General features: G+C 38.1%; 1 protein-coding gene across 11 annotated transcripts in view; it reads right to left on the bottom strand.

Annotated features, from left to right (window-relative positions):
* Window positions 1–12977, bottom strand: part of CKAP5 (cytoskeleton associated protein 5) — a 53405-nt gene that overhangs the window by 26034 nt on the left and 14394 nt on the right. For 9 of the 11 annotated variants that reach the window (XM_071809129.1, XM_065838464.2, XM_065838465.2 and 6 more), the window contains exons 5-18: window positions 12273–12444; window positions 11122–11254; window positions 10725–10828; window positions 10245–10358; window positions 9900–10004; window positions 7342–7431; window positions 7068–7232; window positions 6168–6296; window positions 5119–5295; window positions 4680–4793; window positions 3334–3444; window positions 1922–2014; window positions 1147–1332; window positions 534–628 (exon numbers count right to left, since the gene is read on the bottom strand). In XM_071809129.1, coding sequence (XP_071665230.1) covers window positions 534–628; window positions 1147–1332; window positions 1922–2014; window positions 3334–3444; window positions 4680–4793; window positions 5119–5295; window positions 6168–6296; window positions 7068–7232; window positions 7342–7431; window positions 9900–10004; window positions 10245–10358; window positions 10725–10828; window positions 11122–11254; window positions 12273–12444 — 1788 coding nt within the window. The remainder of the gene's footprint in view (window positions 1–533; window positions 629–1146; window positions 1333–1921; window positions 2015–3333; window positions 3445–4679; window positions 4794–5118; window positions 5296–6167; window positions 6297–7067; window positions 7233–7341; window positions 7432–9899; window positions 10005–10244; window positions 10359–10724; window positions 10829–11121; window positions 11255–12272; window positions 12445–12977) is intronic. The other 2 variants (XM_071809131.1, XM_071809133.1) reach the window with 1 other exon arrangement.

Here is a 12977-nt window from a genome sequence, read left to right as displayed (position 1 = left end):
TAATTAAGGAACACTATCCCTAGTTCTGATTAAAAATCCATAACAGCTATTTTGTTGACCAAAACTTCATCTCTCAAGGAAAACAATAAGCATACTGGTATGCACTCTTCTGTAGGCTGTCAGGTTTTTGTTTGTTGGTTTGTTTCAAAGTATAAAATATAGTGATCCACCCAAGCGCAGGCGCATCCAAGTAGAACCAGCGTAACAGACATGCAACACCACAGCTCCTTGCCTAGCCCACTCCTATAGCATATAAACTTTAAGTAGAACGCCCTTCGGAGAAAGCCAAGTGAATAAGGCATCTAGTAGCGTAATAGTGTCTTATACTATTAGTGAAGTCAGATACTTCCATTTACACATTTAGAGCTAGAAGAGCACCTGACCGAGCTAGCATCAGAATTTAAGAAACAAATTCAAATGTGCTTGCAGCCACCCTCTTCAGAACAATTTGACAAGGAAGAATCTATTCTTAGTCCTAGATCAGAAATACTTTCAATTCAAGTTTCTCTTAACAATTTACTTAAAAGACATACCCAGAAAAGCCAAACTCTTTAATTGCATTTGAAAGCCAGTTCAAAGTTTCTGACTGGTTTTTAGGATTCTTTTGAGAGAAAGCCATGGCCACAACCTGGAACCAAAGAGAGTGAAGTGTAAATTTTCACTAGCAAATCAAGACACATAGCACTGTAATTAAAATAATAATAGTAATAATAATAATAATACTAATAATCATAATAATAACAACAACAACAACAGAAGACACCTGCAAAAAACAGAGCACTGCAAGTAAAGAGAAACAGCTGGGGTAAAATACAAGGAAAAATTTGTTGTTTCACTGTAGTAGAACAAGATTGCAAGTGAAGTGAATCAGAAGCTCCTGACGTACTTAACGGCAGCCAGAGATACATTTATCGTGGATGTGTACCTGCTTCGGCAATATTTCAGTAAAGTATTGATTTACTCCTCATTATTTCCTCTTTTGGAGCAACTTGTATTTAACTTCTGTCTTAGGATGTATCTTCAGAACAAACAAATAACTTTCAGAGAATAATCAAAGATTCAGGATTTACTCCTCAGACTGAAAGAACATTCCACATAATATTTCTCATTTTATTTACTGGAAGAATACCTTTGCTGGTCACTCACCTGCTCAGCAGTCCATGGCAACTGACAGGCCTCTGCTATTGCTGTCATTGCTTCTTTTGCATTACTCCCACATTTCACATCACCAGCCTTGTCTACAAGACCATCCAGCACAACTTGAGCTGAAGTTTTGGAGAAGTTTCCTTTCTGTGCAATCAACGCAACTATATGAAGTTTCATCTGCATTACCTGGAACATCCGTAACAGGAAGAAGTTACTCATGTCTTCATTATTTTAGACAAAACTTCTAAATCTATATATTTTTATAGATACATTAAAAACATAGGTATTTGTGGGTGAACACAACTGTACACATAAAATTTCTGCTTGTGTGTATCTACAGACACAAATGTATATATACATCTCAATATATAAAAACGTGTGTTCACACAGACATCTGTACATACAAATACATACTTCATATACACACACTTGTATATATATGTATGATTATACACACAAATTCTTTGTATATATGCAAATACATATATTTTTATAAACACAGGTATATATACAGTTAATAATACTGGGCAATCATTACCTGCTTTTAAAACTTACATATGCATACACACATACATACACACACACACACGTAGATATCTCCAAATGTTGTCTCTAAGTCCCAACTGTCAGCAGAAACAAAACCAAATTTCAGAGTTCAGATTCTCATTCACTACAGATAAATCTGCGGTCACAGTGTTATAGTCTTACAATTGGAAACACAGCTTACATTAAGTAATAAAAATGGACTGGTAGTTACTGCAGGATAATGTATTACCTGAAAATTTGTTTCCTTCCAACCAGGTTTCTTGGCCAGCATTCTTACTAGAGCTTGGCAAGGCATTTCACTTCTCTCCATAAGCTCTACAGCCTAAAGGATAAACATGAAGTTAGCCAGTGGGTCACAAGCAATACAAAACCAAAAACACAAAGAGAAGTTACAAATGCCTTGTAAATATTTTCTTAACACTGAGCTAAGTTGCAAAAATTCTCAGCATTAAGAGTTTACCTGAAGAGCCTTACTATAAGACCCACTTTTACAGGGTAACTATTTTGCAGGTACTGACCCAACATTTGAACTACAGTATTTACATCGCTATACTTTGTATGTTCTTTAATAAGTGTTCTTTCAAGCACTAGTGGCCCTTGCAGCCCTACAAATTTAACACTTCACTAAAAAACAAATAAACAACAAAAAAACCCAAAACAAAAACCCCCAACAAATACACAACCACCAAACACACGTTATCAACAAACAAACAAAAAAACCCCCACAAAAAACGCACAAAACCACACAGAGAAAAAATGCAAGCTTTTTTTCTTTTCTTTCACATGGGAATGCTGACTATACAGTAGAGATTAAGCCTGAATGTAAATTAAAATTACTGGTTTTAGTAGTTGTTAAACTTATTCATTCCACTGAAACGATAATATCTTCAAGACTGAGTAAAGCTGGCTCCTGCAGCAGCATTTCAGTGCAGCTGGTCACTGTTTCACAATTTAAGTTGGTCACCTTTTCCACTAAAATACTGAAACTCAGTCGCAACTATAATGGTGTAGTGGTGTGAACTATTTGTACATCAACAGTTGATGCCTTTTAAAATGTGAACTCAGAGGTCTTATGATAGATATCACAGGAAGAAAACCAGGCTTCACATGAGTGACATGATGCTTTTTTGTTCGTGACTATATGAAGCACTCACCATAAGCTGTGAAGACTGTTGGTCATGTACAAGGCTTCAAACATCAACTATTTGCTAGCTGAATTTAGCATTATAATTAATTGCTGCCTAACATGCAGTCAGCAGGGACTTACTTGCAACTGATTTTGCTCAATCATTGCAAAACTTTGTTTAAACCTAGTTGTCTTTGAGACTAAGCTTTAGAATTACTTTGTGTTTTAAAAAGACTACTATGCATCCTCAATCCACATACAAATATTTTTGACAAAAAGCATAACTATCTGTACTACACTAGAAGACTTACTCCACTATCATTATGGAATAAGAGCCAATTTAAACCACGTAAGCCACTTGTCTTTTGCAAATATTGTTTAATCCATCTCAAGTGCTGACATACCACTACTACTGGTATCTTTTAAAAAAGAGTCACCGGGCCTAAAAAGCTGAACCAATTATTGCTTTCTCTTTCCCTACCTGTCTCTTTTCTTATCAACTGCTACAAACTCACCTTCTGAAACTCCTCCATGCAGGCGAGCCTCTCTTTCCAGTTTCCACTGTCTAACTGCTGGATACAAGAAGCTGGAAGGACAGCAGCAGCTTTCTCCTCACATACTTCTATCTGCAGACAGATCAGAACAAGGTTAACTCCCCACTGTATCCCTTTGGAGGGGGGCAGCAGCCTTGAGGACATTTAATACACTGGAATAACCCTGTGCACTGTGGTGCATTATACAAAGTTCTCTGTTGTAGGTTGAAAGATTTTGTATGGATTATAGTTTAGGGGCCGTATGAGTTTTGGAAGATGCTAAATTGTACTGCAAGAAAAAAAATAATCCCTGAAAAATATGGTGAATTGCGTCAAAAATAATTCCGAGTAGCCACTATGTATAGAATCAAGCAGAGGTAAGCTAAAATTTGCAAGATAGTTCTGTATGAAGCTTGAAAAAAACATTCACAGCAATGAATCCATGGTTGATAAGGGTGGATGGAAGAAGATATATCTTCTGCATCCATTGCAGCAAAATGAAGAAGTTATTTATTATATCAACAATTACAAATTTTTCCCTTGTTTCACTGGTGTTTGCATCACCTTCAGGAAGCATATACTCACTTTCCACTGTATAACTAGCAATATGAACTGGATTCGTAATGGAAAGAATTCATTGTAAGTGACACTCTAAAGATAAATGAGAGTCAAAAATCTTGCAGATACATCTAGCAAAGATTTAATAGCTTTTTGTTACTGTTTAACCTACAGATTGGTTAGTCTCCCTGGTTCCCTACCAGGAAGATGGATTGATGGATCAGAATTCAATCTTTTTCTTGAAATGTAACTGAATATGAACAGCGTGGAATAAACTTGCAGTAGTTAATTTAATTATCACTCTATTCTACTTCAGATTTCAATGTAAACTCGAGAATACTATATTCCCAGGCTTTTATACCAGACATGTTTGGCAACACATGCATCCTAAATTACATATAAAGTAGTCATGTTGTTATGTTTTTCATTTGTTCCTAGTTCAGAGACAACATGATATTATATTAGTATGATTTTTTGTTACTGTCTTATATGGCCTGATATCAACAACAGCCGGAACGACGGGTGTGTACTTACCGGAATATACATACATTTTATCAGTTAATTAACATCCAAACAAATAACATCAGTTAAATACGTCCATTTTACAAATTAAATACACATCAATTTTACCAGCTAAAAGTATTGCTTTCCTCTTGTCCTAACATGACAATCTCAAGTTCAGTGAAAAATTCCGTAGTAGCCAAAGAACTGATTAACCAAAGCTACTTATACAGGGGACTTAATGTTTTAGAGAATAGTAGAATACTCACTGAGAGCTCAGATTCAAATATTTCTTTGGTCTCAGGGCCCTTCTTGCCTTTTGCTCCAGCACCTCCCACACCTGCAGCTGCAGCTGGTTTGCCTTTCTTGGGTGGGCCTCCAGGCTAGAAAGGAAGCGGGCAAGTGTTAACCAGGATCAAACAGGTTTCTAGTTCATCAGATATCAAAAGAACTGATGTTTTTCCACACTTCCAAATTCTCATGTAAAAAAAATACATATCTCCCCAGTACTATAACAGCTGCAGGCAAAAAAAAAAAAAAAGTTTTCTGCTAGAGCTTATTTAATTCATGTGTTGCACCTACTCTCACAGAAAGTGATTCCTCAGTGGAAGACGTTCAACAGGCCACCTTTGGTCTTCATTAAGTAACTGTTAGATGCAACCACAGACAACTGTGATTGTCAGACAATCTCTTGGCAATCTTTCTTACCTTTGCAGCAGGTGCTTTTTTCAGCGGTTTGGCTGCCGCATCTTTAGTTTCCTTGTCTCCACCATTGCCTGAAAAAGCAGGGGTCTTTCCAGCAATAGGCTTGCCTTCTTTTTTCTCAGCAGCTCCTCCTGTCTTTTTACCATAAACCAGTTCCACCTTCTCAGCACACTCTTTAATCTGATAAACAATCAAGACACAAAGAGGGGAGAAAAAAAAAAAAAAAGAAAAGGAAACAAAAGTGCTATTTAGCTACCACAATTGGATGTATAGTGTCCCTTCCACAGCAGTGGCTCAAACTTGACTGCTCTGGAAAAAATGTGAAGAGTTTAAGTTGTTTACACAACAAAATTTTGTTATCCTGTGTCCCTTACAGTAGTAATGTTAACCAGTCAACGGCATCAGCCATTACTGTATTGTTAGAATAATTTTCTTAGCTCAAAAGGAATAGCATTTATATACATAGAAATCATTGATACTCCCCCAATAGTTGTAGATGTTCTAAACACTAATTCTTAGCACCTTAAATTATACAATCATTCAATCTGACCTGTCAGCTTATGCAGAAGCATGAAATTATGTGTTGGAAAATCTTTAACACCAAATGCTGTCTAATAATACAGAATTAGGCCATGTGGTTATGGCCTAAAGCCCTAAACTTTGTTTTAACCAACAGAGAATGTGTTCAAAACCAAACAAAACCCCACATACAATCAACCAATAGAAAAAAAACCCAAACCAAACCTCAGAGCCCACTTCATACACAATACACCCTTGAAGCCAAACAGATACTTTACATAAGAATGAAAAGCTGCAATGTTAACATACTAACGCATTTTAGATAGTGGAAGTCAAAGAAAAGATGCTTCATAATCTAACAAGAAAAACAGATTTTCAGGTTCCCTGCAGCATCAGTAACTTTTATGTAGAGCATAAATTTTTAAAAATCTGTGTTGGAAGTCATTAGCTAAACCATTCTCTCTTTTCTCTAGCTTAAGATGCATCTTAAATGGAGTTTTTTTTTCCTACAACATTTATGATAATAAACTCACTCGATCAAGTTTTAGCTTGTCCACATCTGCTAGAAAAGGATTCACAGCTTTCTCTCCAGCCACTTTCAAGGCAGTGCCTAATGCTTCAAATCCAGCATCTCTTACTTCAGGAGCAGAATCATTGATATGCTGCAGACAAAGACAACTTGTATCATATGACTTGCAGCTCATATCTAAACAGATCTGTAAATCCATCTTCTGTAGAAGTCCCCTCCCCTCTTTTAAAATCTACACCTAGTACAGAATAATCCTTAACATTCCACTGAAGGTTTTCCTATGTACTGATCAAGTCTACTGTTTCTCATATATGGCCAGTTTCCCATATTTGGATCTGTCACACAAGAAGAAGAGGGTACATATTCATGCTTTAATAGGTACTGCAGCACCATGAAAGTTCACAAGGAGTTTCAAGTTCTGCAACCCTGTTCAAGCCTCCACTTTTGAAGCCAAGGATATTTGGCATAACAAGGAAAGGGCTATTTTGCAATGATAAAAAAGTATGTATCATTATTGTTTTCACTGATAAATGCTCTAGTGTAATTGCACTACTTGAATCAATGATGCTTCTTTTATTCAAAAGCTTGCTAGAAATGTCTGCAAGAAGCAAGTAGCACAGTGCCCAGAAGTTCAGTAGCTGGAAATCACTGGCTGAATCTATTATAAACTTGGTGGGTCTTCAGTTTCAGAGAAGCTAAGAAAAGGAGACTAAATTGTTCCTATGACTGATGGTCATCTTCAAGTTAGACATCAATTAAAACTGACTCTGATGGCTACACAGCACACAAGAACTCTTTATAGTCCTTGTATCACCACAAGGGTCTTTCTCCTAAAACAATTCCATGCTTCACAACAGCAGTACTTGAGTCAATACCAGAGAAGCATCAACTCCTCCTGCTTTACCTTGAGAAGCGCAGCGCAGAAAGGTTTCAACAGGCTTTTTGGCAGAGTAGAAGGTGTGCAGTGACGGAAGCTTCTTGCAATGAAAAGGGATGTCTGCTGCTTAATTGTTGGGTTTTTGTTGTCCATCACTGCCAGCACATCTTCACTTATATTTTGCAATGTGGTCTACAGCGTTGGATAAAGCAGTCATTAGTTTTGAGTAAAGCAAGAGAAAAAGCAAACCAAAATTAGAGACTAGCTCTCAGACAACGGGAAAATTGTCAGTCCTACTTACAGTAAGAAAGATTGCATCAATGGCCTCCTGCAGTGCCTGCACTACCTGAGGCTTCTTCTCCTTAAACTTCTCTAAGATTGTTGGAACAACCTATGGAAAAGGTAAAAAGAAAAAAGTCAATCCAGTCTTCACTAATACAACTGGAAAGCCTAATAGTCAGCTCCATGACATTTTGCAGAGAAGGGAATAATGTAAACATTGCTGCTGCCCTCTCCAGGCGTACACAACAACAGTATGAACTAGTTTATTCTAGTTGATCTCCAATATTAAATTCATTCCAGTCAATCTATTAACAGATTTTCAAGCAATTTCATAGCAGAGACAAACAAAAGGTAGATATACAAGTTCATATAATCACAGATTAATACTCCGGTTCTAATGGTCTGAAACACAGAGCAACAGAATAGAAATTAAACAATTCCACAGCACAGAGTGCTGTGCTCTTGTACTATAGGAATCCAAGACTGTATATAATCAGTCCCCTATTTCCCAGTTTCCTGGCAGCACTTAGCACGCCTCATTAAGAAGCTCTCATTTGACCCACTGTTAACAAGACCATGGTTCTAAAGCAACTTGAATCCTTCCTGGTGCTGAGATCATGCAACATTTTCAACAGTAACTGTAGCTGAAGAGGGTTAACCTTTGGAATCATAGAATCATTTTGGGTTGGAAGAGACCCTCAGGATCATGGAGTCCAACCATAACCCAAATCTAGCACTAAAACAAGTCCGTAAGAACCTCGTTCTAAATGCCTTTTAAACACCTCCAGGCATGGTGACTCCACCATTTCCCTGGGCAGCCTGTTCCAATGCCTGACAACCCTTTCCACAAAGAATTTTTTCCTAGTATCCAATCGAAGCCTCTCCTGGTGCAACGTGAGGCCATTTCCTCTTGTCCCATCACTTGCTAGACCCTCCATGCTACAACCTCCTTTAAGGTAGTTGCAGACAGCAATAAGATCTCCCCTCAGCCTCCTTTTCTCCAAGATAAACAGCCCCAGTTCCCTCAACCACTCCTCAGACTTGTGCTCTAGGCCCCTCACCAGCTTTGTCACCCTTCTCTGCACTCTCTCTAGTACCTCAATGTCTTTCTTATGATGAGGGGCCCAAAACCTAACATAGGATTCAAGATGGGCCCTCACCAGTGCTGAGTACAGTGGCACAATCACTTCCCTAGTCCTGCTGGTCACACTGCTCCTGATACAAGCCAGGATGGTGTTGGCCTTTTTGGCTACCTGGGCACACTGCTAGCTCATGTTCAGCTGGCTGAACATCAACACCCTCAGATCCTTTTCTGCCAGGCAGCTTTCCAGTCACTCTTCCCTGAGCCTGTAGCGCTGCCTGGGGTTGTTGTGACTCAAGTGCAGTACCTGGCACTTGGCCTTGTTGAACCTCATACAACTGGCCTCAGTCCTGCAATCCAGATCCCTCTGTATGCCTTCCTACCCTCCAGCAGATCAACACTCCCACTCAATTTGGTGTCATCTGCAAACTTACTAAGGGTGCACTCAATCCCCTCATCCACATAATTGATAAAGAGATTAAACAGAACTAGCCCCTCAAAAAAGTCAACAGTAAGAAAGACTGCATCAACAGCCTCCTGCAGTCCTGGCCCCAAACACAAATCAAATGTAAACAGATATAAGAATGCTTCTTACACCTATAGACAGCTGTCAGAATGAAAGGGACTTTGCCCAAACTGTTGTTCAGAGTTCAGGAGACTTGAACGTTTCTGAAGAAGTGAGATTCAGCAACTTTCCAATTCATCACAAAATATAACACTACCAGCAGCCAGACACATCAGTTCTCTGCCTCTAAGCTCTACCCACACACCTCTTGCTTATCACAAGAAAAAAAATTTGATTGAGCAGGTTAAAGAACACAGTATAGACTTGAGAAATAAGTGAGAACTGCAACTAATTAAAAGCTCCCTTTCTTTCCAGAGATTGCTTACGTGTCCCTCTATTCCCTGATATTAGCTATTGGTATGAGAAGAGCAGCAAAGGAGAACAGAGAAGAGCATTAAACTAGACCACCAGAACATTTTGGTACCAAAAATCTCAGTAGTTTGGTTATTTAAAACAGACAAACCCCACAAAACCCAGACAAACACACACACAGAAACTCCCAACACTCAAAAAAAAATCCCAGCCAACCTAAAAACACACATCCTGGAGCTGCTAAGTAGAATTCAGGTTCAGAAGCTATTTTTTCCACTGTGGCCTACAAATGCATTTCTGCGAGCGTATCTCCTGGATGAGATAATACAAATAAAGTTCATTTCATGGCAGAGTAATTCAGAGTTGTCTTACTACAGAAGACTTCTTGGAATAGTAAGCTTCATGTTGCTGCATGTGAACAAACAAGGTTTTCTTAACCTCAAGATGCAAGAGATCTTAGCAGGTATTTCACTACTTGCTCCATTAAGTGGTAGGTAAACATCCACAACTGTACAAATAGTATCTTTGATAAATACCAAGGTTTACAGGAAAAAATATTAAGGTACTTTCTGGTGTCCAGCATCAATAAAAACAGAAAAAAGTACATACTCTTACTTACATGCCCTGCATACTGTCCAAATTTCTTTCGGAGCCCAGAAGCTAGTCCCGTAAGGCATTTGGCAGCCAAAGCAACTAACATAACATTTGTATCCTTCCCAACAACCTGAAGAGAGGGGGAAAAAAAACCCACAACATAAAATTGAAGACTGAAAAATCCAAGTTTCAGAGACTTGGAAGAATTCTTTATACTAGTCAGTGGGTCACAGATTAGGTTATTTCCACCGCTGTTCCAGCTAAAAGTTTCCTACTCATTAGTAAGATCTCAACTGTAACTTTTTAAATATAATACAAATAAATTACAAAAAATACTAATTGTATGTGCACTCTGGGTTTTATTTATTACCTTTTTGAGAACTTTCACCAAGTCTGCATAGTCTCCTGATTCCAATTTGGGATTTTTCACCAGCAGTTCAACAGCTTCTAAAGCTTCTTTCCTTTCTTGCCACTTCTTTGCTTCCTGCAAAAAAATTGTGTTCATTTATAAATGCAAACAGTTCTAGAGAAGCATGCTTGCCACAAGCAATAGATTTTAAAACTTGATTCTACCCTGAGAAAGCCAAAGTCTCCCTACAGTTCAACATCAATAATTGCAAAGAAATACAAAACACAGTCCCATTCCCAGGACATCTCAGCTCCTTAAAACTACAGCTTTCTTGTTGATAAATCAAATTTGAGACTTATTTATGATAGTCTATATTTTACTTACACTAGTCGGTTATTATCCATATAGCAGTAAAGCACACATTGCAGAATGCTAGTAAGTTTTAAAACTCATTAGGTCCACATCATAGAATTAACTGGTAGTATTTAAGTTTTTGCTTACAATTTTCTCATAGAAGTCTTTGGGAAGCTTGGAAAGAATTTCCACAGCTTCAAGCAACTCATATGCATCTACTTGTGGTACTGCCTCTTCTTCATCATCATCTCCTGCAACCAGAAAAGAGAAAAATATAAGCAGAGTGACAAATGAAATTTTGACTACAGCACCACCTAGAGCTCTTCTTTAAAAATCGACTACCAGTGGTTGTGCTCTTGCTATTCCAAAGGACAGATACTCTTTCATATGAAATTTTTTCCCAAGACATGTAGCCTTGTTGTATACTGCACTGCACGTTTTGCACCAGTTTGAGAAAAAGCACCTTTACAATTTCATGTATTCCTTCACAAATAACACATCAGTCATATATCTTTCAATAGAGTTCAGAGATTAAATAACTTACCTCCATCTGCATCTCCTCCAGCTGCCTGCTGCTGCTCGAATTTTGCTTTCAGCTCCTGTTGGGAACGCAGGAACCTGGTCTGCTTAGGAGCAGCTGATGACACTTTGACCCACTCTTCTTCCAGTTCTTTTAACTGCCAAAAGGGAAAAGAATCGTTGTATCAGAGACACTTCGTACAAACCCCAGGAACAAGTAACCCTTCATGGAAAGCAATGGAGTTTTCCCATTTCAAGGCCAAGATGGCACTACTTTTCAAGTTCTTTTTTCTGCCACCAAAAAAGTGACTTCCCCTTCATGTTCACTGTTCAGAATTTTTTGATCAAGCATATCCACCGAACAGAACATCAAAAATATCAGTGCAAAGCATTTACATAAGAACAAACTGTAGAACAGTCAGAATGGTGTGTCCCCTCTGAAGGAGCTTTAAAATAAAAATGGTTGAGCATGAAGGAAGATCTTCTGGTTACAGACATGCTATCACAAGCTAAAACTAAGACAAAACAAACATGTTGAGCTACTTTTGGTGAGACAGTCGGGTTTGTTTTGTTGTTTTGTTTGTTTTTGTGGGTTTTGTTTGTTTAATCTTTCTCCAGAAAGTTACTGCTTTCCACCTGAACAAAATTAACTTGAGCGGGTAGGAAGCCAGGATGCATGAAGTTTTAAAATAACAAAGAGTTCCATCTGCACGAGCAGAGTTATCTATCATAACGTAATGCCACTTCCTGAAGTGCAACAGTCACATCCTGAGCACCACCAGAACAAGTCTGAACAGCTGCATAGGAAAAAAAAAAAAAAATCAGGGAAAAAAAGAAATCTGCAAAACAAAATGGTTGACTTGAAGACCTTAAGTGCAGGGATCTTTTCTAAGGGTAACCATTCCCCCTTGGGTTAGGTCTCCAAGAAATACTATTATACTTCTCAAAGCCCCTCCTCAGTTTCAATATAATGTTTGGCCCGCAACTTCACACATATTCAGAGCAACAGAAAATTGTCACAATTTCTTTACAAGTAACAAAGAGGGACTAACATTGTAGGTAAAGTTACAAGAAGCTAAAAAATGTTGCTGTTACTGAAAAATTCCAGCTTTGACTTTAAGAATGCCCAACACCACAGGATCAGGGAAGGTGAGGATGGAACTGTTTTCTGCCTACCTGCACAGAATTTATGTTCTGCAATGGAGGTCTCAGAGCATCCCTTATCCAACGGTAGATCTCCACAGCAAGGAGTTTGGCTTCATCGCGAACAGCCTTTTCCCGAGACTCAAAAAGTTTTGGCAATACTTTAATGATTGGCTTCAGGGAGATTATTTTTGAACCAAATTCACTGAAAGTTAAAAACATGGAATAGCATCAGTGTCCTGGTAGGAACAAAAGAATGATCCACTTTTTTTTAAAAAACAATCTATGTAATGCTTTCAGTGCACATTTAGAGATTGTATCATTTACTTAAATCATGATTATAGCAATTATTTTGTGAAGCTACTAAGCTACTGTAAAATATTTGCCCTACCATAATTACCCTCCACGCTCAGCTTGGAATTACAAAATCAAGCCTCTGAAAATACTTCAAAGCACTTAATCCAATCTGCTGCTTAAATATGTTCCCTTGCCAGGGGGGTGAAAAGAAAAAAGAAAAGTGTCCTTAGACCAGAATTTGTATGACCTACTTTTTTTTTTTTAAATAAATCAGAATAGAATCTCCTTTGTCTATCCTTGGAGACAAAGTGCAGTAAAAGCATTAGTCACTTTTCTACTTGTTGGACCAGATAATTATAGTGAGCCTGGGTCATCGTCACAGAAAATACACGTGTTGAAATATGTGCTGTTGAAAGGACACATAAAGGAAGTTTCCCCAGC

This window comes from Patagioenas fasciata, chromosome 5, assembly GCF_037038585.1.
Source record: "Patagioenas fasciata isolate bPatFas1 chromosome 5, bPatFas1.hap1, whole genome shotgun sequence".
Taxonomy (NCBI): domain Eukaryota; kingdom Metazoa; phylum Chordata; class Aves; order Columbiformes; family Columbidae; genus Patagioenas; species Patagioenas fasciata.
Note: the sequence above shows the minus strand (reverse complement) of the source record. Positions and strands in the feature narration are given on the sequence as shown.